The sequence below is a fragment of the Malurus melanocephalus genome, unplaced genomic scaffold (assembly GCF_030028575.1).
Source record: "Malurus melanocephalus ecotype Western Australia unplaced genomic scaffold, MMel_1.1 scaffold_886, whole genome shotgun sequence".
Classification (NCBI taxonomy): Eukaryota; Metazoa; Chordata; class Aves; order Passeriformes; family Maluridae; genus Malurus; species Malurus melanocephalus.
Window position 1 is genome coordinate 69,106 of NW_026624118.1, and position 25,012 is coordinate 94,117.

General features: G+C 63.0%; 2 protein-coding genes across 3 annotated transcripts; both read right to left on the minus strand.

The window, feature by feature from the left end:
* Window positions 1–1,383: 1,383 nt before the first annotated feature.
* JUP (junction plakoglobin) lies at window positions 1,384–18,553 on the minus strand. Of its 2 annotated transcripts, none has more exons than XM_057385901.1 (15): window positions 18,499–18,553; window positions 9,035–9,267; window positions 7,852–8,105; window positions 7,413–7,651; window positions 6,840–7,041; window positions 6,297–6,441; window positions 5,836–5,939; window positions 4,621–4,959; window positions 4,092–4,247; window positions 3,882–4,001; window positions 3,604–3,754; window positions 3,370–3,491; window positions 3,142–3,181; window positions 2,439–2,606; window positions 1,384–2,231 (listed from the first exon to the last, which is right to left on the minus strand). In XM_057385901.1, exons 2-14 carry the CDS (start codon window positions 9,258–9,260, stop codon window positions 2,461–2,463), a joined length of 2,244 nt encoding a protein of 747 aa, XP_057241884.1. In that variant the 5' UTR covers window positions 9,261–9,267; window positions 18,499–18,553; the 3' UTR covers window positions 1,384–2,231; window positions 2,439–2,460. The 2 variants fall into 2 exon arrangements, with proteins under 2 accessions (XP_057241884.1, XP_057241883.1); XM_057385900.1 differs by having other exon boundaries at window positions 18,464–18,519.
* A 3,290-nt stretch (window positions 18,554–21,843) lies between these two features.
* P3H4 (prolyl 3-hydroxylase family member 4 (inactive)) lies at window positions 21,844–25,012 on the minus strand (the record flags this gene model as incomplete). The annotated part of the gene is made up of 8 exons (XM_057385905.1): window positions 21,844–21,911; window positions 22,002–22,140; window positions 22,305–22,388; window positions 22,473–22,618; window positions 22,693–22,821; window positions 22,892–23,063; window positions 23,196–23,345; window positions 24,575–25,012. Coding segments are annotated over 8 exons (1,269 nt in total), but the record flags the coding sequence as incomplete, so codon positions are not given.

Sequence of the window (25,012 nt, forward strand, 5' to 3'; positions counted from 1 at the left end):
GAGCTGCCCCACGGGAGCGGGGACAGAGCAGGACGGTGCTCTCCGATGGGGCACGGGCCGGGCGGAGCGCGGTCCCGGCTCACTCCGCCCCGGTTCCTGTGCAGACTCGCACCTGCTGCTCCCTGCCCTGCCCGATGCCTTCCCGCAGCTCCTGCCCGGGCATCTCCCCAGGAGGAGCCGAGCRCCGTGAGAAGGGGAGAGGCGAGGCAAATTCTCCGGGGTTTCGGCAGCCCCGAAGCCGGCGGGGACCGGCTGGGCACGGCCCGAGGCTCGCCCGCGGGAGCTGCCCGGGGATTTGGGGTGCCCGAAGGGAGCCTGGGGGAACGCCGGACACTGAGAGTCGGTGACAGCGGGCAGCGGGTGCGCCCCGGAGGTGGAGCGGGACACCGCGGGAGCCGAGGGCTTAGGGAAGTGCGGGTGATGCCGGGTTTGGGTGGTTCCRTGGCAAAAGGTCCCGCACACACGCTGGGCGCTGCTTCCGGCGCCTGCGGAGCCCTCGGACATCGCTCCCTGGCAGATGCGGAGCGCGGCCGAGCATGATGGGACCCGGAGTCCGTCCCGCCGCTCCCGGAGCCCTCCACTCCCTGGAGACCCCGCCAGCAGCTCCAGTTGCTCTGCTCCAGGTGTCCTCTAACTCTGCTTTCTCCCAAAATCCCGGACGTGACCCCATGTAGACTGGGGATCTCGGGAYGTGCATCCCTGCCCATGGCTCCAGGATGGCCACAGGACCCARCCCCTCCTAGGGCAGATGTTCTGGGGCATCTCCAGACCCGCCGGCACTTTGAGGACAGCCACATCTGACCACAGAAACACCCCTGTGACCCGCAGCAGGGTTGACTGGGAGCCACTGGGTGGGGTCCAGGCTCAGCACGGCCAAACCCCCATCCCAGGCACACAGGGCWGGAGCCAAGGCCTGTCACTGATTGTCCCCTGCGTGGCCCCCAGCCTCTCCCCACAACCCCAACCCCATTGCCCTCGGGAAGTGCACTGGGCTCTGCTGGGCCTGCCCGGAAAGCAGCTGTTGTTTTGCTCKCCGCTGGTCCTGGCACAGGCTGTGGCAGGAAGCAGATCCATTTCCCTGAGCACCGGGGTTGGCTGCAGCGYTGAGCTGGGGCAGGATGTTCCCCCCAGTCCCTTTTCCCAGACCAGCTCCTGCTGCTTTGTCCCCGCTTGCTCCTGCCCGAGCACAGCACATGAACCTCGCTGTCCTGCCGTGCTCTGCGGCAGCCCGGGCCCAAGGCCAGGCAAAGCAGGTGCCAGGCATGGCAACGAGCTCACCRAGATCACTCTGCCCCACAGAGGCACTCACCCCACAGACTGTGATGGATTCTTTCCCCTGGCTCCCCCAGCCGACAGAAGAACAGGCTCAGGGCAGCACGGGGCTGCAGGGGTTATTTTATTCTTTGCTTTGGTCTATACAAAAAACAACTTACAGAAATAATAAAATCTTCCATTCCTGACCCACACTCCAGTAACTGTCCATCCCTTTTCCAGCCGGAGTGTCCAACCACCATCGGATCTAAAGCCTCTTTAAAAAATGCGTTAGATAAGGGAGGAGGGGACGGAAACACACCACTCACCAAAGATAAGGGAAACGGGTTAAAATGTGCAACAAAGATCGGTACAAGGACACAGTTTCTAATGCTGGAGTCACTCCTCTATGGGGACTGGCAGGACAGGGACACAAAGTCAGCTCCCAGCGGCYGATGGGAAAGAATTAAACCTCAGACACCCTGAAGGTCCTGGGACATGGACCCTTTGCTTTCAGCAAACCCTGGATTGGCCTGATTCAGCTGGAATTCGCAGGAAGCAAAGGGTTTTTCCGTGTCAGATTCCTCTCCTAGAACACTAGCACACAGAACAAATTGTGGGGGAGTTAGAAAGCACAAACTTAAAGACGGCAAAAGCCGTTGGCACCATATTAAAAATAAAAAAAGAAATATATATTCATAGAAAAGACTATTTTTGCCAATGAAAGATCACTAACGGTGCAGGGTTTGTGTTTTAAAGCTTCAGAAACAGTATCTTGGATGCTGGATGTGGCAGTAGGTGCTCGAAGCAGTCCCAGGAGGAAGGACCTTCTCCACAGACCCACAGCGAAGAAAACAAATCGAAAACTAAAACCTCTCGTGGGAATGGAAAAGTTTTGTCTTCTCAGGCACTTCTGTCTCCCAAGTCCTTCTCGCGAATGCTCAGCTCTGGGGCCACCCTCTTCTGCATGGAGAGAACACCTGCAGCAGCAGARAACTCCTGTCATCCACCGAGCGGGGATTTTGGAGGAGACCAGAGCCCACGGGTGACGGGGTGACGGGGACATTGACCCATGGCAGCGTTAGTGGCAATCAGGAACCCCGTGGTGGCACCAGGGACACCCCCAGCATGGCARGTGCCATCAGCCAGCCCTGCCTCCCCCAGTCACCCATCCCAGCCCGGGGTACCTGGTGCAGGGCTGCGGGCGGGTTAGGCGAGCATGTGGTCAGCGAAGGGCGCTCGGACGCCGTCGCTGTAGGCGTCCATGGGGTAATCCCCGTCCATGTCCATGTGCATGTCGATGGGGTCCAGGGGGATGTCACCCGAGTACATGGGGCGGTAACCAGGGTCCAGCTCTGCAGGGAAGGGAYGTGGCAAGCTCAGCTCCCACAGGCCAAGGACTTTTCCAGATCTGAGCCACCTCCTTGTCCCCCCCGCCCAGGGCAGCGTGTGACAATGGTGATGCAAAAGGGGCCCACCATCCCCCAGCCCAAGGGCAGCAGCTGCCTGTGCTCCAGTTTTTGGTGTTGCAGCTGCTGTCCCAGGGTCCCTCCCTGGGTGACAGTGAGGTGACAGTGACATTCTCGGTGTCCCCAACGTCCCCAGGCCAGTTCCTGGTGTCCCAGCTGCTGTCCCAGGGTCCCACCCCGGGTGACAGTGAGGTGACAGTGACATTCCCGATGTCCCCAGATCAGTTTTTGGTGTCCCAGCTCCTGTCCCTGAGCATCCCACTGTACACCCCCAATCCCCAGCAGACTGGGCTGCCATTGGACTGGCAGCCACCTGAAAAAGGTTTTTAAACCAGCCTGGCTCGGTGACATGAGACAACTGCCCCCCTTCCCAGAGCCCAACCCACGGGGACCCTGCAGGGAGGGCTGGTGCCATACTCACCATCTGAGTAGGGCTCGTTGATGGGGATCATGCTCTGAGCCTGTGGAAGAAGGGGCACAATTGAAGGGATTCGTGCTCAGGATGCTCAGGGGCCATGGGGTGGCCACATCCTCCTCCCACCTCCCACTGCTGTTACAGCTCTGCTTGGAGGCGCTGGCACAGCTTTTGGAAGCAGGACAGGGCCATCCCCTGATTTTCCCCACGAATAGAGCTGTTTGGGATGCTCACCGCTTCCCAGGCTGCTGGGTCRTGCTTGAAGAGGGAGTTGGTGAGCTCCACAGACACACGCTTCCTGTAGTCGGGGTTCTTGTCCTCCGAGATGCGGAAGAGCACGGCAGCAGCGTAGGTGGCTGTAGGGATGGACAGCAGCCTGAGCTCTGCTGCCAYGCAACCCCAGAGCCCCAGAAACCCCAGCAGGGCAGGAAAGCCCCCCAGCACATCCCCCAGCACAGCAGCGCTCACCTGTCCCCTCATTCCGGGAGTGCAGCAGCTCCATCAGCGGAGCCGAGGCGCCCTCRGCATCGATGGCATCCGCTGCCTCCTTGTCCTGGGCCAGCTCGCACAGCACGCCRGCTGCCACGCGCTGGATGTTCTCCACCGGCGAGTACAGCAGCTGTCAGGAGACACCAGCACGGTGTGAAGCAGCCAGCAAGGAGCCCCCATGCTCTGGGTGTGCCCTGATGCACGCAGGCCGGGCAGGAGGTGGCCCAGAGCAGCCCCCGTGTCCCCACAGCCCTGACCTGCACGAAGAGAGGGATGGTGTTGAGGCGGAAGATCTCCATGCGGTTCATGGGGTCCCGGGCCAGGATGTGCAGTGCCCCCGTGCAACCCTCCACGATCTCTTCCATCTTCACTCCATCCTAGCAGGGAACAGGAGTTCAGACAGGGCCCCCCACATGTTTTGGGGCGTCATGCTGTGCCGGGAGCAGGGCACAAGGGTGGGGACTGACCGTGTAGGGCTGTTGTGTGCCGGCAGCCACGTGTCGCTGGGCGTCCTGGTGAGCCTTGACCAGCAGCTGGACCAGGCGGGGGATGACGGCGGCCTCCTGCAGCGGGGCGTGGTTGGCCGGGCACAGGGCCAGGTTGCGGATCAGGCCTATGGTAGCCTGGAGGAGAGGAGGAGCAAGGAGAGGTTTGTCTCAGTTGTGTTCCCCAGAGACGCAGTGGCCAGACCCCTCCCCACATGTCCCACCCCATCCCCTCGGTGCTGCAGGCTGAGTCAGCTTCCCCCAGCACTGGCACCATCCCCTGTCCAGGCTGAGCTTCGATTCCAGTGAGCAGCCAGCACGAGCCACTTCCTTCACCAGCACTGTTGAGGACATCACCCACCAGCAGCTGGGCTGTGACAGCTGCAGCCACCATGGCCCTGTGCGCTGCTGACCCCTCAGCTGCCCACCCCACCACAGAGCAGCGGCCAGGGACTCGCTCCAAGCCCAGGCACCGACCTCCTTTAGCCCCAAGCACCCCGTGGCCCTTTACCTTAACCAGTGGCCACTGGTTGGGCTGGTTGAGGAGCTTGACGATGGCGGGGATGCCGTAGTTGAGCCGCACCGAGTTCTGCGCCATCTCGGCCTCGGGGTGCCGGCTGGTGAGGTGCCGCAGGGCGCACACGGCCGGCTCGGTGATGTCCTCCTTGTCACCCGCCCGCAGGATGGTGTGGATCAGCGCCTCCACCCCGTTGGACTGCGTCACCAGGGTCTTGTTCTTGCTGTTGTTGCAGGTCAGGTTGGAGAGGGTGCCGGTGGCRCAGGTCAGCACGTTCACGTCATCGGAGCTCAGCTGGTTCACCAGGATCTTGAGGACGCCGTCCAAGCCCTCCTGCAAGAGCAGGGATGGGAGGTGGGAGCAGCACACACAGCCAGACCCGAGTTACAGCCCCACATCTGACCCCACATGCCCCCAGCAGGCAGAGATGGGAGGGCTGCAGTATTCCTGACTCTGTCACGGCTCCTTTTTCACCCCTCCACAGCTCTTTTTCCATCCCCCCGCAGCTGRAGCTGCTCCTTCACAGTGAGCCCCTGACATGTGCAGTTTCACTCAGAGTTTAATGTCTCCAGCAGCTTTCCCTGCTGCATTCACACTTCCGATGCCCCCGCCAGCGCTCCCCACGCGGTGACAATGACCCCGGTCCTGGCTGTGCCGGCCGGCAGCCAGCAGAGGGACAGGAAGGAGTTAAAGCACCACGTCCTCCTCCAACCCTTCAGTCATCAGAGCCAGGGATGTTTCTGTGACAGCCAAAATAGTTTCCAGGCTGCATCAGAGCTAATCCGCATGGAGCGGCCCCAGCAGATGGGAAAGCTCATCAGGAGGCAGCCAAGGGCTGGGAGAGCAGACCCAGAGCAGGGCTGGGGTCACCAACAGCCTTGGCAGAGGCTCTGCAGGCAGCTCCCACAGGAGCCGGGCAGGCAGCCAGCCCAGGGCAGCCTGAGGCGCTCCCGAGCCGGAGCAAAGCCCGGTGACACCCATGGAGTGACCGAGGTGACCACGGCCCTGCGCTGGGGACACGCAGGAGTGCTGGCTGCCAGCTGGCACAGGCAGGGCCACRGGCACTGAGCAGCACCCTGGGGTGCAGGGCAAGCCTTGCTGCAGCTCAGGGAACGGGGAACACRCGGCTTTGGGGTCAGCCTGGCGTGAGAGCCCAGCACCCGGCATGGACACGGCTCCGAAAGCGCAGTTGGGCACCCCCAGACTCACCTGTTTGGTGGCCACGTCAGAGAGGTTCCGCAGGGTCCACAGGCAGTTCTGGACCAGCCTGGGRCTGGAGCTGGTCAGGTGCTTGCCCAGTGCCTGCATGCCACCTGTGGGGAAGGGAACAGTCCTGTGAGCACCCCTGGCCGTGCCAAGAGCAAGTGACAGAAGGACTGCATCGGCTGCTCTGTACACGGAGCAGCCTCGTGGCTTGGCAGAGGCCAGATGTGGTGTGGGAAGGGTTTTTGGACAGCCAGGATGGATCCTGCCCATGCACAGAGCCAGGAACACCTCAGCATCCTTCAGAGCAGGAATCCAGGCCAGCACAGGTGGCCTCASCAGACATCTGCCTGTCCCACAGACACACGGCAGGGCACATCCTCAACCACATCACCCTCCTTCCACCCTCCTTCCCCTCCACCACCACCCTCTCCCTGCAGCTCTTCCCAGAGCCCAGCCCCTCTTACCAGCCTCAACGATGGCAGGTTTGTTGCTGGGACACACCGACAGCACCTTGAGCACGCGGCTCGTGGTCCAGAGCAGCTTCTCGTAGTTGTAGCTGCGCATGATCTGCACCAGGGCCTGGGGTCCTCCGTTGGCCAAAATAATCAGCTGTGAGACAGAGTCCCAGAATGGGTTGGGGTGGAAGGGACCTTAAAGAGCATCCAGTTCCACCCTCCACTATGGGCAGCAACACATTYCASTATCCCAGGGTGCTCCAAGCTGACCTTGAACACTTCCARGGAYRRGGCATTGAGAATGGAGGGCTGAGCCATGTGGCAGCTCTGGGCTGCTGGGACCCCTCTCCACATTCCCCAGCTCATGCCAGAACACAAGCCAGGCAGGAGCTCCAGCCCTTTGGCATGCAGGAATGCCCTGATCACCTCACCAGAGACTCAGGAGGTGGTGGGGTCTCCACTGCTGCCTTTCCATCTGCGAGGTGCGAGATTGGGCAACCACCCCCCTCAGGCCCTCCCCATGCCACAATCACTCTGAGATCCCCATCCCACCTTGCTCTCCTGGTTCCCGTAGGCCAGCAGCTGCAGGCAGTCCGTGGTGATGGCCAGGAACTTGGGGTTGTTCTTGTTGAGCAGGGGAACCATCTTCTGCAGCCCGTCGGCCAAACGCACGGCCATCTTGGCCCCCTCCTGGTACAGCAGCAGGTTGTGCAGGGTGGTGATGGCGTAGAAGAGAACCGACTCGACAGGTGAGCTGTGGGCAGGCAGCACACGCCACGGTCAGGGCGGGAGCTCCACTGCACTCACTGGGCTGCAGAGGAGCCCTCARGGCTGCCCCGAGCCCAGCACCCACCAGCATCCTTCAGCAAGGCCACAGGGAAGGGACACATCAGAGCCACCCCTCTTGTAGCCAGGGCAGCGGGGCTGGGGTAGCCACCCCCCCTGTTCCTGCCCCCATGCAGGTTCCATATGCACCCCAAGGGCTTTCACAGGCTCACAGTCTCCCACTCTGCTATTTTGGAAGCACGAGGACTCAAACTGAGAGCACCATGAGCCTTTCCCTGCCCTCATCCCAGGAGGGGCTGCCAGGCTCTGCCATCCCCCCGGAGTCCCCACCCCATATACCTCAGCATCCTGACGAGGGCCGGGATGCCCCCAGACTTGAAGATGGAGAGCAGGCCCTCGCGGTGGTGGGAGAGGTTGTGCAGGATGCTGGTGGTGCAGCGGGCGGTGTCCAGGTCGCTGGTGCTCTGCATGGTGCGGACCACGGCCGCCACGATCTGCGGCGACTGCATCAGCGCGCGGCGCGACGCCTCCTTCTTGGAGAGCTGGTTGACGATCATGGCCGCCTTGCTGACCACYACCTGCAGGGAGAGGAGCCAGAGCCTGGGGAGGGGTCCACCAGTGGGCAGGGGTGGGCTCAGACCCGGTGCAGGGTGGAGGCAGCCAGGAGTTTGGCTAAGAGGAAGGAGATAGACACAGCCATAGAGCCCCACAGGGATGGGAGCCCATCTGTGCAGCAGCTGAAAGCTCAGAGACACACCCAGCAAACGCAGCTCCTTACCGGGTCCTCGTCGTTGAGCAGCTTGGTGAGCTCTGGGATGGCACGYGTGGCCAGCTCGGCATCGTCCTGGTAGTTGATGAGGTGCACGATGGCCGATTTCAGCATCTGGGAGGGCTCTGCCAGGCGCTGCACGTTGGTCTGCTGCCCCTCCAGCTGGGTGGTGATGAGCAGCGAGCGGTCCTCCACCGTCTCGGGGTACATGGCRGCCCGGACGCGCTGGGCACGGGTCATGGCCAGCTGGGCCTCCATGTCCGCTGCAAGGGAGGACAAGGACGCAGTGTTAGAGCCAGGTTCTCTGCGAGGAGCGCTCCCAGCTCTGCTTCCCAATCCCAAAGAGATGAGCAAGAGCTTAGCGCAGTGACACCGGCCACGTCAGCAGTGCCGGCACGCTCCGCACAGAGCCGGAGCTTCAAAGCGTAAACAGATACGGCAGCACGGAGATAAGACAACACTCAATTAGGCAGCGTGATGAGGCAGTTGTCATACACAGCCCATTAATTAAAAAATTAAGGGTATTTGCAATTTGGGACCAAGCTGGCACTGGAAAAAAGGAGGATGCTGAGGCCTTCCCTATGGAAGATGCTGAGGTGTGACAATGCAGTAGCCACCCATGGTCCCCACCTCTGTGGCAGAGGGGCTGTACAGGGCTTGGGGGGTTCTGATCCCTGCAAGAGCTGGCAAATAAACCTTCCAGGGCCTACTGCTGACAGGGAACTGCAGAGACAAGCAGAGCAAACCAGCCCCCTTTGAGGGGACAAAGCTGGGGGAGCATCTCCTCCACTCCAGGCTGCGGCTCCGTGTCGTCCTTGCCTCAGACAACGCACGCCAGCAGCTCTGCCAGCCACGCTGGGACAGGCTTCCCAGCAGGCAGACAGGCAGTAGAGCAGGTGGCAGATCCGTGGGCCGGGATCAGCTGTTCYCATCCCAAGCCAGCCCGCTGGCACGCTCGGATGTGCGCGCAGCTCGGCACCAGCGCGGGCTGGCCGCGCGCCGCCCCCGCGCGAGAGCCTCTCGGCGCTGGGAAGGAGCACAGGAGGGAGCGTATTTTAGGCAGCAGCAATTCCCGGGGTGTGGAAGCCAGCGTGGAGGAGTGCCCAGAAGCAGCACGGCTACGGGGGAGGAAGAGGAAGGCAGGAGCCGAGCAGCTGAGCCCGCGGATGTGCCGAGCCCCGCAGCCCCTTACCTTGCGCTTGGCTCTGGCCCTGGTTCCCTCCCTGGCAGTAACTCGTGGTGGTCGTTTTCTTGATGGTGTACTGCTTGCCGTACACCTCGTCATCGTCCCCGAGGCACTTGCTGCTGACCGAGGGCACCTGCGTGTTGACGCCCGAGTGGATTCCCGAGTCGTAGGTGTAGGTCTGCTGCCACTCCGTCACCTTGATCGGCTGCTCCATCATATTCATCACCTCCATGGCTGCTCTGCGAGGTGGGGAGGGGAGAGGTTACACCTCCAGCAGAGCCCAGGTCGCTGCAGGACCCTCCTGCCCCTCTCCAGCCCCCGAACGGCACAGCAGCCCCGGTGCAGCAGCAGCCGGCCCCGGCACAGCCCAGGAGCAGATGGAGCCGATCCCTATCTGCCCTCCTCCCCCACGGGAGATGAAAGGCGGCACCGGGATGACGAACCCAAAGCTCAGCACTTTGTTGCTCGTGTTGAGACATGAAGCGCGGCTGCGTCTCACGGCGCTGTGTCTCACAACACCGTGTCTCACCGCTGCCACGGCCGAGGGGGGGGCAGGCTCTGCCCGGTGCAGGGGGACACCACAGCCAGAACCCCGGTTCCAGGGTCCCCTGGCTGCCCACGAGATTTCTTAAGACCCCTTTTCAGAGACCTGCAAAGAGYTGGGGACTTGCCAGGAGCGCCAAGYTCCACATGGCTGKAGCTCCAAGYATAAAATGAAYCTTTTTAGAAGYTTKCTGGGACACTCCTAAAGYACCTAGCAATAAGCAGGCTCAGCTCTCCCGTGGGTGCTCAGCCCCACAGGCGCCCACGGCGTGGTCTGGGGCTGGGTGTTCCCCACTCAGCGCCAGGACAGGGCAGCCCGGCACATCCCAACACTCAGGACAAACCAGCCAAGGTTGCTGGGAGCAGGGCAGGGCTTTCCTTGCCTTTAATTTGGGGATACAGAGTGAGGGAGGATGGCTCAGGGATTAACGCCTGAGCTCACTCAGGGCTGTGAGTCACCAGCCCCGCATCCAGGCCCCCGGCACGGCCAGGAGGGACGGAGGCACGAAGGGAGGGAGGGTTGGAGGCAGGCAGGGAGGGAGGGAGGGATGAAGAAAGCGCCCGCCCAGCCCTCCGCTGACCCATCACCCAGGCACCCGCCGGGATTCCCAACCCTTCCCAGCCGCGCAGGAGTGCGATGAGTCAGAGTTTCAGAGGCGATAAGCAGCGAAAGGAGCAGCTGCCGCCCGGCATACCTGGGCGCAGCAGCAGCCACTTCCAAACAGTCTAATTACCACCCGCACCGGCCCCGATTCCTGCGCCGGGCTGGACCGGGGCTGCCGCGCACCCCTGGCTCCGCTCCAGCCGGCGGCACAGCGCGGGACCCGCAGGGACCAGCCGGGTTGGGGCGGCAGCCTGGGGCTCCAGCACCGTCCTGGGGGAGCGAGGGGACGGAGCTGAGCCCCCCGCCAGCCCGGCGGCTGACTCAGGGCGTCGGGTGGTGGCCGAGGACGCGGTTCCGTGGGGCGTCCCGGCGGGGCCCGGCGCGCACGGGCTTGGCGCGGCTCGTCCCATCCCACCGCTGCCGGCTGTTCCCAAGGAGCGGCCGAGCCCTCGCCAGCTGCACAGGCCGGCGCTCGCAGGGAGGAATCCCAAACCCTCATTCGCGGGGGCAGCGGCCAGATGGGAAACAGGAGCCCCGGCACGCTTGTCCCCCCGGCTGGGCGCATCCCGCAACCCCCCGCAYCCAGCCCCGGCCCCTGCCGCCTTCCCGGAGCGCTGCTCCTGCCAATCCGATGGTTTTTTGAGCTGTCAAGCAGCACCGGCAGGCTCAGAGCAGCTGTAATGGGCTGTGCATAATGCACGGTGGTCAGGCAGTGGAGGCGGCCGCTAATGGAGGGCGGCGGGCAGAGCCTTCCCACGGCGGCTGGGAGCTCGATGTCTGATCAGCGGGGCAGGACAGCGTGTGACACATGGTGCCAGGGGCGAGAGGAGAGGCTGCTCTGCTCCCCACCCCGCGTCTCAGCAGGGATGGGCCGTGAGAGCCCCGGTGCCGAGCTGGGAGTGCCGCGGTGCTGCACACCCGCACTCGTCAGCTGCTGCGCTGGTATTTGGGAGGGCGAGTCCTACAGCTGGGTCAGCGTGGCCACGGTTGGCAGAGGCTCCAGATTGTGTCGGGAAGCTCTGGAGAAGCAATAATCCCACCTTWGGAAATGTGGAAGCAGCAGGCAGGAGCTGGGTGAGCTGTCACCCATCCCAGCTGGCAYACAGAGCTCAGCAGCAGGGACCCAACACCCCAGAAAACACTGGAAAGCTGCCCTGGAYAAGGTGGGCAGGGGGAGAGCAGAGCTGAGAGCAGAAAGGATCACACAATCTGTGCCAGGGCAGGGACCCCGGGCAGCAGCGAGACAGATCTGGCAGGGGCTGATGCTGCTGCACCATTGTTGAGCAGTGACATCCGCTCCACAATTTACAGGCTTTAGACAGACACTTAATTTTCCAAACCTCCAGGAGCTGGGCTCAGACACTGTACAGAGCCCTGAATTATGCATGAGCCACCCCTTCGTCTGCACCACAGCACCCAGGGACATCAAAAGCCAGCACAGCTCCTTGAGCTCAGACAGCAGCTCTGGTGATCGGCCCCAGATGAGCTCCAAGCAGAAGGGACAATGGACACCTCACTAAACACAGCACCTGAGCATCCCCCTTAATGGCATTTTCTCATCAGCACAGGGGTCAGCGAGGCCAGCAGCACCCGAGGTGACACGGCCAGCGGACCAAATGTCAGACACTCCTACGGTGAGCAGTGACATTTTCTGAACTCAGTGTCAAGCGTGCCCTGCTCACCACCCAGCGAGGGGCAGACGCTGACACAAGCTTCTCCCTCRTCCTCCACAGCTCGGCTCTGTCCTCAGGTGTCCTCTCTCCTCCTCAGTAGGATCCGAGTGAGAGGGATACAGGATGCTGGTTCCAGCTGGGTTCACCATTCCCTGGCAATGCTGTAGTGCTACAGAAGGGCAGGAGCSCTGCCAGCAGGGATGGGGAGGATGGCAGCTCATGCAGGAGGGAGAAGCAGAGGATTATTTGGAGCAAATATAGAACAACCCACTCTGGAGGGGTCAGCCATGAGCAGGGGCATGCCTGGGTGGGCTYCAGCCCTCTCACATCAGGCCTGTGGGCAGGACAATCGCTGCTGAGCCCAGCCCTTGCCTTCCAGRCTGTGAGAGAGGGAAGGGGACAACAGTGAGAGCAGAACAACGCCACCAGAGTCACCTGTGTCCCACTCCACACACAAGCCCAGACCCCAGGGAAATAGGACTCACTCCAGGGAACAGTGAGAAATACCCCAGCAAACAGCGTGGCAGATGTGGGGGACCCCTCCGAGGGGACAGCAGGTCTGGAGAGAACCCCCAGCCTGCTCCAGGATGGGGAAGGGGCCAAGACACCTTGGGGGGGCTTCAGCCGTGGGATGGGGGGCGGACAGGGTTTTCAGTCAAGTAGGGCACTGGCAGGAAGAGGTTAATGGCTCTCCCACCACTTCCCGCAGCCAGGAAGGCAGAGGAAGCTCCCGCGGCTGTCGGGCACCGGCCAGCGGCTCATCCGCCCCCGGAGCCATTTGATCGGCGTCCAAGCAGCACCGGCCCCCCGGGACACCGTCTGCGGAGGAAGTCTCTGGCAAACACGCAGCCCCAGGCCTGAGCAGCCCTTCTCAGCGGCTGCCGTGGAGCCTTCAGCCTCGCCCGGCAGGACACAGCCGTCAGAACGAGCTGAGCTGCCCAGAACCGCAGCAGGGAAAGCACGAGTGCTGCTTCAYGCAGAAATATCTACAGCCCAGGGGCTCCTGGGGGCGAGCAGCTGTGATTGCCAGTGTGGGGTCACCCCAAAGGATGCAGGTGGGGGCACAGAGCAGTGTCACAAGCCCCAGGCAGGGACTACACAGGAGCAGGCACCGAGTCCCAGGGTCAGCGGGGTGAGGGGCAGCCTGAGCTTGGCAAGCACAGGTCCAACTTGCCCTCACCCCAGCACAGAGCAGTGTGGGGTGCCAGAGCTCCTCGGAGCCCCATCCCTGCTCAAATCCTCCAGGAGCAAAGCCCAGCAGTGCTGGGGGACCCCTCATGCAGCCACAGCATGTGAGGGGCTGAGCTCGGCGGTGGGAGYGTGCGAGCGGCTGCAATTACAGCCGCTGAGGCTTTTAAGGAAAGGGAAGAGGCAGTTAAGGCAATTCAATAAACGCAGCACAAGAAAAGACTCTATTTTAGAAGCACTTACGCTACGCACAAGCCATCTCCGGTCCCCCCCTTCCTGGAGCAGCCGGGGATTAGCGACTGCCYGCTCAGACAGCTCCAGCAGCCACAGGACACGCTCTTCCCACAGACAAGGGCACCTAGAGCCCAGGGCAACCTGGAGATGCACCCTGAAGTCCCCCAAAACCCCCAAGCCCTGCCCAAAGGTGGCCTGAAGTGACACTGAGGGCTGACAAAGCGGGGGCAGCCGCTAACGAAGCCACCGCAGCCGCTGCACAAAAGCTTTGGTGGTTTTGAAGAGGATCCTCAGGAACACGCAGCGGGARCAGGCAGAGAAAGGAGCTTGTCAAGACCTCACCAGCATCAATGGGAAGCGTTCGAGTCAGATCCCGGCACCAGGAGCCCTTTCAATGGGGCTTTACAGGGAAGATGAGTGGAARAATTCAAAGAGGAACGAAAACAGCTTGAAGTTTAATGAGGAGGAGACAGCGGCGGGGGATCAGCCTCTCGTTAGAGCAGGCGAAACCACGAGCCTGGCCTTGCACACAAAGGAGCCCGTGGCCTTTGTGCATGGATGATCCCAGGTCCAGAATGGTTCATGGCTGCTCCACCAGCTCTGACAACTTTGGGGTACTTGGGAAGGGCAGCAGGATGTGGGAGCTTCAAATCCAGGTTCATTCACTGGAGAGGCTCTAAACTCTTTTAATATTTCATGATGTTGTTACGTTTGAGCTGCTGAATGCCCCGTGCAAAGCCCTTGATCCTGTTACAGGGGGTGCTGCACCCCCCTGAGCATGAGAGCAGCACAGAGCAGCCCCAGGATGCAGCAGCTCCACCACGACTCAGCTGATGCTCTCCATCAACCCCCAGTGCGTGTCCCCGAAACGCCTCGCCTGCACCTGAATTAACAGCTCCTGACAGCTCCAGCACACGCCAGGCCCAGGCTGTGATGTTTTGGCACTTCACATCACAAAACGACACAGTATTATCCATCAAGTGCTCTCCCGCTGTGAGTGCACACACAACACCTCCCGCTCCTGCTCAGGGCCCACGATAGGACCCCCAGCCCAAAAAAGGTTTTCTATTCACCTGCCAAACACCCATTGTGGGGTCTTGGGCAGCACATTCCCCTCCCTGCATCCCCWTTTGCTGGCACAGACACCTCCATCCCCAAATCAGGACCCACGTGGGCTCATCCCCTCCTCAGCTGGAGTTTGCTGATCTCATTAGAATCATGTCTGGGAAAGATGGGAATTTGCCACTTGTCCATGGAAAGGAGAACTGGCATGGTGAGATTAATCACAATTACTCCATCTGGATTAAAAAAAAAAAAATCAAAACCATTATTTTGTTTCAATGAGCACACAGAACAAGTTGTTCTTTAAGAACAACATAATTGCAGGCTCTGGACCTTGCAGCTCCAGCACTGTGTCCAGGACACCGGGTTTGCCCTGCCAGAGGAGCCAGGGCAGCAGGGAGGGGCACAGGGGTGCTGAGCCCCGCTTTAATTCCTCCATCCAGTTGCATTGCAGCTGCAAAGTTCAGACGCTTCACCAGAAATTATCACCCACAGCCGTCAGCACCCGGCCTGTCGGAGCAAGTTAATGATTTGTCACCAGGGCTCTGCCCGCGCGTCACCGCGATTACAGCAGGCTCTGCCAGCAGCCAAAGGTCTCTCCCCCGGCACGGATGTGCACTGTTTCACCCAGCCACCCACCCCTAAAAGCCACCAGGACCCCAGCTCACCCACCCCACTGTCTGTGATGCCACCGGGGCACCCCCATGGAGGGCACTGCCACCCCCTCCCAGGTCTGCTCACCCAGGCGTGGGATATTGGGAAAACACCGAGAATTCCGCCTCCACCCCGCCACCAGCTCCGGGGCTCGCTGCGAACAGACAGCGCAGATGTCGCGGGCTGCCCGACGAGCCCCGGCAGCCGCAGCACGAGGCTCCTGCCCTGTCTGCAAAGCGATTCCAAGCTTTGCACAGAGTCCAAGGCGTGCCAGGAYGCCTCCAGGCCTGTCAGCAGCCGCAGCAGAACCCGCGGAGGCTGGTGTATTTAGAAGGGTATTTCAAACCTCTGCTTAAATAGAAACCATCTTCACCTCCCCCCCGACGAGCCGGGTGTGGCTCCAACGCCAGCTCTGTTTAAGCACAGCCWTGGTGTTCAGGTCAAGTTTTAAGCTTTTTTTTGGAGAGGGAGTACCTGCACCTTCCCACCCCCTTGTCCACCACTTCATCAGTGTCCATGAGCAAAGAGGARTAAAACCAATCTCAGAGCAGAAAATGCGATTCAAGGCACCAGTGCAGCCCCGCTGTCCTCCTAAGCTGCCGTTCCCAGCTGCTTCCATTGACACAGACCCACCTGGGACAGCCCACAGGACTGTGAGTGCCCACCTACCCCCAGCTCTGGGTGATGCTGGGTGCCCACAAACCCTCTCCAGGTGGGAAAGCCCCCCCAAAGTCCCAGGTAGGCTTGTACTCCTTTAAAACACACTACGCTTCTTTTTAACTCTGTTAATTAGAAACCGGTCTAAATTAAACCTTCAAAACCAGCACAAGCGTCGGTACAGATGCCTCAATTAAAGTTCTGCAAGTTCTCCGTGCAGAGGCTCTGCTCCCCCAGCCTGCGGAGCGGGGCCAAGGGCAGCTTCGCTCCCAGGCTCTGCCATCTGCGAGCGGCAGCGCGCCCGGCAAAAGCGCCGTCTTAAATCCCGGAGATCTGGAAGTGTGATAAAAAGCCAAATCCCATCAARCGCTCCCACACCAAACCACAGTCTCGAAGGGAAGCCGTCCTCCCAGGAACAGGCTGAGCTGCAGGAGCCGCGCAGCTGCACCGCAGTGCCTGCCCGGCTGTGAGCGAGGGCTTCAGGTGGGGGAGACAAAGGGGTGAGTTAATGGGATTAGGGCAGCGCTGAATGATACCCTGAAATGCAGCACCAGGACCAGAGGGGACATTCCCCAAGGTCCCCCGCTGCAGCCCGGCCACGCTTCACCCGCGCTGCCGCGGAGGGTCCAGGCACGGTGCGCAAACTACTCGCACACCCAGCCCCAGGAGACCCCTCCCAGCAGCCCGGATCGTCCCCCCCCCTCCCCCGGGGATGAACGCGCTTCCTGGAGCCGGCAAGGACACGGCACATCGCCCAGACAATAGACTGTAACGCCATTGTCTGACGGAGRGCCCCGCACGGCCGCCCCACCTTCCCCCAGCGCCCTGAGCCCTGGGGACCCATGTCTGTCCCTGCTCCAGCACAGGCGAGGAGAGAGAACAATCCTCAGCCACCACTGCCAGGAGCTCTGCGCGTCCCCATCCTGATGGCCAGCTTGTTTAGGCCAAATTAGCAGCAAAATGGGTTTTTCATGACACTTCATGGAAATCCTCCAAAACAAGGAGCGATCACAGGTTTCAGATGCGCAAACACAGTTCCAGTGGGTGCCCTGCACCTTTCCAACCAGCCCTGACACCGACAAGGACACAGAAACGGACCCCTATAATTTTCCCATCCCCGTTTCCGGCTGGACCGGACACCCCGGGAGCTGAGCCTGGAGCAGCCCCCGCGGACACTGCACCTGCCCTGGATGCGGCTGMCAGCCCGGAGCAAACGCCCCCGGCACCGCTCCAGCCCCCGGCACCGCTCCAGCCCCATCCCCGCGGCAGCTGGCACGGAGACGCTGCGCCCCCGGCTCCCCACCAGCCGATGGCAGACGGACACCAGACCCGCGAGCGTCGGGGCTTGGCACCAGCGCCAAAACCAGCACGACSAGGGCTGGAGCAGGAGGTGAAGCCACTGCGGGGGCCGTGTCACGGGGCGTCCCCAGCCCCCACCACCCTTCTGCTATGGGCAAGCTGACAAGGGAACATCAAACCAGACGTGGGACTGACCCAGGCACCCCACCAGCGTTACAGAGAAGCCGGGGGTGTGAGGACTGGCAGGCTGATGCCTTCACACCCGTGCAGGCAGGACGGTGGCACAGGTCACCCTGTCCCGTCCCCAGCAGCAGCCGTGCCCTCCTGAGTGTTCACTCACAGCACACACATCTCTCTGCGTTGCTCGTATGACAGCCCACGTTTGCCTTCTCTGGGCAACTCCCAGCAACATTTCARCATTATCCTTTCATCTGTGCTGTAAACCTGATTAATTAAGCTAATCACTCAGCTAAMGCAATTAGAGCGCTCTCTTCTCTCCAAACATCAGACAAACAGCCAAGTTTCGCTCCCCCTCCTCATTTCCCGATGCGGATATCCTCTGTCAGGGGGGCTCARCCGGGACCCCCGTCCGCTCTGTGCCCAGCACCCCGAACCCGCGGGGGGCTGTCTGGGTGATGTCAGGTCACCCGCATCCTCCTCGACCCTCTGAGCCCCCAGACCTCACATGCCCAGCGGTGGGCGAAGGGTAGCAGCGGCCCCGCGGTTAGGGACGGCGGTGTCGAGGTGTTCCGAGGTGGCCTCGAAAGCGACACGCGGCGTCCCCAGGTGTGACTCTGGGCACGGAGCAGCCCAGTTTGCGTAAGAGCACCGGGTGAGCGCCGGTGCCAGGGCCTCGCCCGTCCAGAGGCATCTCCGGGCGGGGCTGGGGACAGGGACAGTCGCCGCCTCGCAGCGGAGAGCGGAGACGCGACTCTCAAAGTGGCTCCCGCCGCACTCGGGACAGCCCGGGGCAGCCCGGCCGCCCATGAAGGGAGCTCCGGGGATCCGCCCAAGCGGCCCCGGGCGGGACCGGCCGAACTCACGGAGAGCACGGGGGGATCCCTGCCCCAGGCGGCGGCAGCGGGGCCGAGCCGGGACACCCGGTACTGCCCGGCTCGGACACCCGGATCCTCCCCGCCCCGAGCGCGGCCACTCCCCAGCCCCGCACGGCGGAGTCCGCCCGGCCCCGGTGCAGCCCAGCCCGGAACGACCGACGGCCACGGCCCTGGCCCCGTTCCGGCCGCCCCAACTCCGCTCACCGGACCACTCCCCGCCGCGATCTCCGCCAGCCCGGTCCTCCGAACCCGTCCCCGCTCACCGTCGGGGTTTATCGCGCTCTCTGCCCGGTTCCGCCGGCCTATCGCCGCTCACCGTCGCTCCCTCACGCCCGATGCTCGGTGACTCGGCTCCAGTCACCGTCGCGCCCCGTGCCCGGCGCCCTGCCCCGCCCCGCTCCCCGTGCCCGGGGCGCCGACCCCGCTCAGCGTCGCTCCCCGCGCCCGGTACCACGGCCCCACTCACCGTCCCTCCCCTCCCGGTGCCCCGGCCCCGCTCACCGTCGCTCTCCGCCGCCCGCCCGCTCCTGCCCGAACAAAAGGCGAGCAGCGMCCCGCGCMCMRCCCCGCCCGCCACAGGCCCCGCCCCCGCGCCGCCCCGCCGCTATTGGATGTTTCTCACGCCAATCAACCCTCGGCCCGCCGGGCACCGCCCACACSGGGAGTGTTTATCCGCTCCTCATTGGCGGAGGGCGGAAGCCCCGCCCCCCGCCCGCAGGTGATTGGACAGCGGGGCGGGGCGCGTGGGGCGCGGCGGCGGGAGAGGAAGGGCGCGACCACGAGGGGACCACCTGGGTGACGTCAGTGGGCGTGGCCAGGTGTGGCCGGGGGGCGGGGCCGAGACTCTCCCCTGGGCGGGGCCGGGGGCGCGGGGACCCCCAAACCGTGCGGGGACCCCCGGGCTGTGCGGGGACCCCCGAATTGTGCGGGGACCCCCGGGCTGTGCGGGGACCCCCGAATTGTGCGGGGACCCCCGGGCTGTGCGGGGACCCCCGAATTGTGCGGGGACCCCCGGGCTGTGCGGGGACCCCCGAATTGTGCGGGGACCCCCGGGCTGTGCGGGGACCCCCAAACCGTGCGAGGACCCCCGAATTGTGCGGGGACCCCCGGGCTGTGCGGGGACCTCCAAACCGTGCGGGGAACCCCGGGCTGTGCGGAGACCCCCGGGCCGTGTGGAGACCTCCAAACCGTGCGGGGAACCCCGGGCCGTGCGGGGACCCCCGGGGCAGGAGCGCGGGGGCGGCAGGAAGGGGCGTTCGCGAAGGACTCGGTGCTGCCGGCGCTGCGTCACCGCGGTCCCCGCCGGACCGGTCCAGCCGGGTGCTGCCTCCGCGTCCCGGGARAAGCTGTCACACAGTGCCCGAGTCATCCATGGGATAGGTCCCAGACCACGGGGGTGGTCCTCAGGACCCCCAGGTGTGAGGAGCAGGAGGAGTCTGCCCCGAGTGAGGATGAGGAGGGAKCATCCTGCACCCCCGCTGCCTGTGCGGTGCCCTGACGCGTCTGGCTGTGAGCGCTGCCAGGCGAGGATTCTCAGCTCCAGAGGGAGGTGAGAGACACAGCTTCCAACGCCCCTGCAAGAAAAAGGGAATTCATGGCTGTGCGCTGAGCGGGAGATCCGGAGCGCAGCGAGAGAGCTCCCAGCACAGGGAAATGAGCACATGGCACACAGTGGCACGGCATGGCAGGGCAGGACACGGCACAGCTGAGGTGTCAGCCAAAAATCTCATTCGTGGYCCCTCTTGGTCAAGGTCAAGAGTGTCAGGGAAGCACAACAACGCCTTCACCATTTAACCCATGGCTTCCCGCAGCCTTGCCCCCACATTCCCCTGCATCCCACCCCCATGTCCCTAACAGGTCACTGCATCCCATCTCTGCACTGCTGGCACTGCCCCACAGCTCGACTCTGCACGTCCTGGGGGACAGGATGGTGGCCGTGCTCAYGGTTACAGCCACAGCTGGGGTCACACCACTGCTCCCAGAGCTGCTCCTGCCCAGGRCACACTGGCACATCCAGTGACTCCAGTTGGGAGCAGGGAAGGGACCCCAGGGACTGCAGCTCAGGGCTGTAAGGGCTGTGCCAGTGAGTGGGAGCAAGGAGCTGTCTGCTCCACATGACTGTGGGGCTGGGACAGGGTGCCCAGGTGTGTGTCAGAACAGGGCGGAGGTCCCCTGGGCACAGTGCCACCCTCGCCCAGCTGTTGGGAAGATCCACAGGCCTTTGTCCCCTGGGCCGCGTGCTTCCCGCTCATCCCTGCGCGAGTGTCGCCGGCCACACCCCACCGGGCTGGCACTCCCCTCCCGAGGTGGCAGTGACCCATCGGTGACAAACCCCACTCCTCCCAAGCGATAGGACAGCCCTGCCCGGCGCAAGGGTGCAGTGGGTGCTCCCCCCAGCGCTGCCTCCCCGAGCCCTGAGCCTTGCCCATGGGTCTGGGGGCTCAAGCCCACTGCCCTGCAGAGCTGGAAAAGCCCCGGTGAATAGGGGTGGGGTGCTGGCAGCCTCTYGCCACCCTCTGCCTTCCATTCCCGTCCTTCCATTCCCGTCCCTTCCCTCCCCCGGGGCCAACGCTGTGATTCAGCCTCTCAGTTTCAGTTCTCGCAGCCAATTTCCAAAGCCGAGCGGGAACACGGCAGGGAGGAGCGAGCGGCCACACACTGCCCGATGCCTCGTGCCCAGGGCTGGCACAGGCTTGTCAGCACCAACGGCGACCCCAAAACGCCCTGATGTGGGCAGGAAGGGAGTCATCCCACCCTGCTACCCACCACCCCACTGAGGGATGCAGGCTGCACCCTCCGGTCCAGGAGCAGGCAGATGCACCCSCAAGGAGCAGGGTCAGAATGATGCACCKCCAAAACAACCACCCCAAAGWCCCATATGGGGTGGGACATGCTGCYYTCCAGCCCCCTGCAGCTCCCCACTCCACATGACAGCCTCCCCTGCAAGTGTAGGGGTCACAAATCCCTTTAAGGCTCCCAGTTGGGCTGTGGCCCAACAGCTCTCACAGCCTCCGTGGGTCCCCAGCCCCACATGTTCCCCCCATGTCACCTGTGGGGACATCCAGGCCTGAACTCATCCCTCCCTCTCCCACTCTGAGCTCCTGGATCCCATGGTGGCACCACACCCCAGCCGAGGGAGCCCAAGGTGGAGGCAGCCATGAAAAGACCAGTCTGGATTTCATTAAAAGTTCAGCACCAGTAAATATATAAAAAAGAGCAACGGTGCAAGAGGGGAAATCTTAAATTAATGGAGCTTAAGGCTAGAGAGGGCTGCTGTGGCAAAAATTCMAGGCACAGGCAGGGCACCAGGCTGCAGCCCTGCGGTGACACGGGGACATGGCACACCAGGAGCACCCTGTGGCACCAAGTCAGGGAGTCCAAGGGGACCTGGGCTCTGGGGGCTGGCAGATTGCCCAGGGGGATGGAGGAATTGGAGCAGGAGCCTCAGGGAGCCAGGGGCAGGACCAACTCCAACAGCATCGTGCATTGTTCCCAGAGTAGGGGCAAGCCCCCAAGCCTCTCAAGACAACACAAAGGTCGATCCTGGTGCATCATCCACAGATCCTGGGAGGCAGCTGAAGGACATGGAAAACTCCAGTTCTGTTGGGCATCGCTGCTGGTCAGGGCTCCTGGGGGCATTGGGGGCAGGGGTGGCCCAGGGGAAGTTCCTGGGCGAGCTGGGGAGTCCAAAGCTGCTGGTGTTCCGCTGAATTGGGCTGTGCCAGGGCAGCAAACATCCAGGTGGCCCTGCTGCAGGATGCCAGGCAGGATCAGCCCTTCCCCACGAGTCCAAGTTTCTGCCCGGTGGCTGCCAGGAGCCCAAAGCCCAACATCCCCAAGATGGCATCACAGAGCCACCACCATCCAGCTCTGTTGGGGCCGGGTGTCCCTTTACCAGGGTCATCACAGGATCTCTGCAAACAAGGAGAGTTTGRTGGCACCAGAGGTGTGGGCAGCAGACCCCCCCACCCTGCAGCACGGCCCCCAGCCCTGCTATCAGGAACCTTGGTCATGGTCTCCTTTGGTCTTGGGCTCCTGCCACCACTCTGCGAAGAAGCCCTCCTCGTAGTCACCTTCACCCTCGAACTCGCCATCGGAGGGCAGGTCCAGCCCCTCTGTCCCCTCGCCACCATCCACCTCCATCTGCAGCATGGGAGGGCAGGAGAAGGCAGGAGGGTTCCATGGCCTCACCTGCATCTCTGCTCCAGGGCTGGTTTGGGGGGTCAGAACCCCCCRCCTGAGGAACATCCCTGCACACCCACACACCCAAAATCACCCCTGCATCCCACATCGGGCCCATCAGGTACCTCATCATCATCCTGCAGGTACTGCCGGGCAAATTCCAGCATCTTCTTCTGGGCGGCCGTCTGGTTGTGGTACCKCACGGCTTCCTGGGCACAGCAGGGGAGAGAAGCTGTGTCAGCCCCCGTCTGATCAGCGTGGAGCCACGGGAACGGGGYCTGGGGGATCCTCACCGGCCGAGGCTCAAAGTCCTCCTCGCGCAGGCGCCAGCGCTCGCGGTGGAAGCGGTAGTAGACCAGGTTCTGCTGCATCACGGTGTCGCCCGGGTCGAAGAGCATGTAGCTGGAGACGCTGCGCACCGCGTCCTGCACGTCGTTCACTGCGGGGAGCAGCGCCAGGTGACAYGGGGGTGACACCCCTTCCCCACGGTCCCCCGCTCCCGCTGGCACTCACGCTTGTAGTAGGCGAACTGCAGGTAGTGGTACATGGTGGCCACAAAYTTCTCCACGAAGTAGCCGCCCACGTTGGGGGTGAGCTCGGTCTCGCAGTCCACCTTGCACTGCAGCACGCTCACGAAGTGGTCTGGGGGAGAATGGCAAGTGCTGCACCCCTGATTGTCACCCCAGGTCTGCCACCCCCAGCCCTCCACTACCTGCGATGGCSGGGTAGAAGTCCTTGAACTCCTGAAGTTCGTAGGCGCCCTCACAGCCGGCCAGACAATCCTCGTAAGCCTTGTAGTACTCGGCCAGTGCCTGCTCCATGTCGGCAGCGCTGCTTCGGAAATCSCCGTTGTTGTACAGCTTCACCGACCGCACGAATATCGGCTGCCGAGGACCAGAGCTTAGCGAGGGAGAGCTGCTTCCCTCGGGGTTTAGCGAGCTCTGCTTCCCTCGGTGTTTGGCAAGCTCTGAGCCCCGGGGAGCCCCTCTTCCACCCCAGCCCCATCCCCTCCTTACCTCGTAGGGCTGAGCTTCCAGGTCCACCAGGTATTCATCCACRTCCAGCAGCGTCCTGTAGTAGTTCAGGTACCTCAAGGTCATCTCATGCTTGGGGTTCTTCTGTAGGAAGGTGTGGGCAGCAGACACGGCTTTCTCGATCTTATTTGACTGTGGAGGGAGGAAGAGGCAGTACAGAGAGCTGCTGCAGGGCAGCCTGGGCCAGCCCAGCTGGGACCTCAGCACCCAGCCAGAGCACAGGAGGATGATCCCTGTGGGGAATAGATCCAGGAACATGGATACTGCAGGTAGCTCCAGCCACACCAACCTCCTGACTGTGCCCATGCTGGGAGCAGGGACAGCTCAGCCCCTCCTGGGCCCCCMCATCCAGCCAGGAGTGATCCACATGGGATGAGATGGATCCATGTGATGTGGGTTTGACCCACGCATCTGCTCTGCTCCAGCAATGCCACCAGACTGGCCAGCCCTTGCCCACCCCTCCGAGGCTCTCAGGTTGCAGCTTCGGGGCAGTGAGGGGGTGCGGTTTCAGTGACCCATCCATGAAAAGGGTTTGGGTCATGAGGAAAAGGCATTAAGGATGAAGCCAGGCTGTCCCTTGCCGCTGCCAGGTGAGTGGGGCTTCAGCGCTGAGCGCTAAAACAGCACCCTCAGTGGCCAGCAGCCAGGGATGAGGACGCTGACCAGGGGACTGTCCCCTGCCAGAGATGCTCTGGCCAACAAACCAGCACCCCAGGGCAATGCCGTGTGAAGCCTCCCTCCACAAAACCTCTCTCCACGTCTGCACTGTAGAGCTGAGCAAGTTGTTCTTCCTGATGGAGCATCCAGACACGTGTCCYATCACAATCACAGGGGCTCGCCAGCTCTGGCCCCTCAGCTGGAGCAGCCCCTGCACCCTGTCCTCAGACAATGGCCTGTCTGTCTAGGGGGACCTCGGGCGACCAGGGAAATGCAAGGTGGGATAGAGGGACACAACCACAAGCCCCCCCCAGTCATGGGTGCACCCCTCACGTCCCGCCTGATGTGTCCCACATGATGCTGACGTGCCACAGCTCAGGGGCAGGATGGAGGAGCCGGAGGGGGGTGCCAGATGGGGAGTGAAGGAAAGGGGAAGCACCTGGAATGGATGGAGGGAGCAAGGTTTGGGGGCRCAGGGGTGGAGGGTGGGCRGAKCAGAGGGTGCAGGCTGACAGCGTAGGATGGGGGCACAGGGATGCAGGATGGGGGTGTCAAAGAGGTCTAGGATGAGGGGCACAGGATGAGACACGGGAAGGGRTGTGCCCAATGGAGGGGCGCAGGATGGAGGGGAAAGATCAGAGCGGTGCAGGACGGAGGAGCAGGACCCTCCCACCCCTTGCCCCCTGCCATTTGCACCGTCTCACCTTGAAGAGCGCGTAGTGYAGGTACTGGTAGGGCTGGCGGCGCTGGAAATCGCGCAGGGTCTGCGCGGGGGGGTAGCGCAGCTGGAACACGGGCAGCTCACGCTTGCAGGAGCGCAGGCAGCCGGCGCGGAGCAGCAGCCGCCCGAAGAGCCGCAGCTCCCGCTCCCACTCCCGCTCCCCGCGGGGCTCCTCGGCGGGATCCTCGCCCGCGGGGGGCTCCCCGGCGCAGCGGCGGTGGCAATGCGCCTCGCTGTCCCGCAGCAGCCTGTGGAGCCGCAGACTGGCCTCCAGCCCCTGAGCGCTCTCCGCCCATCGCGCGTCCGCGTACTGCTCCAGCGCCCGCGCGTAGGCGCGCTGCAGCGGCTCCAGCGCGGCCGCGGGGAATCCGCGCACGCTGTACTGCTCGTACTGCGCCGCGCACAGCCCCGCCGCCAGCGC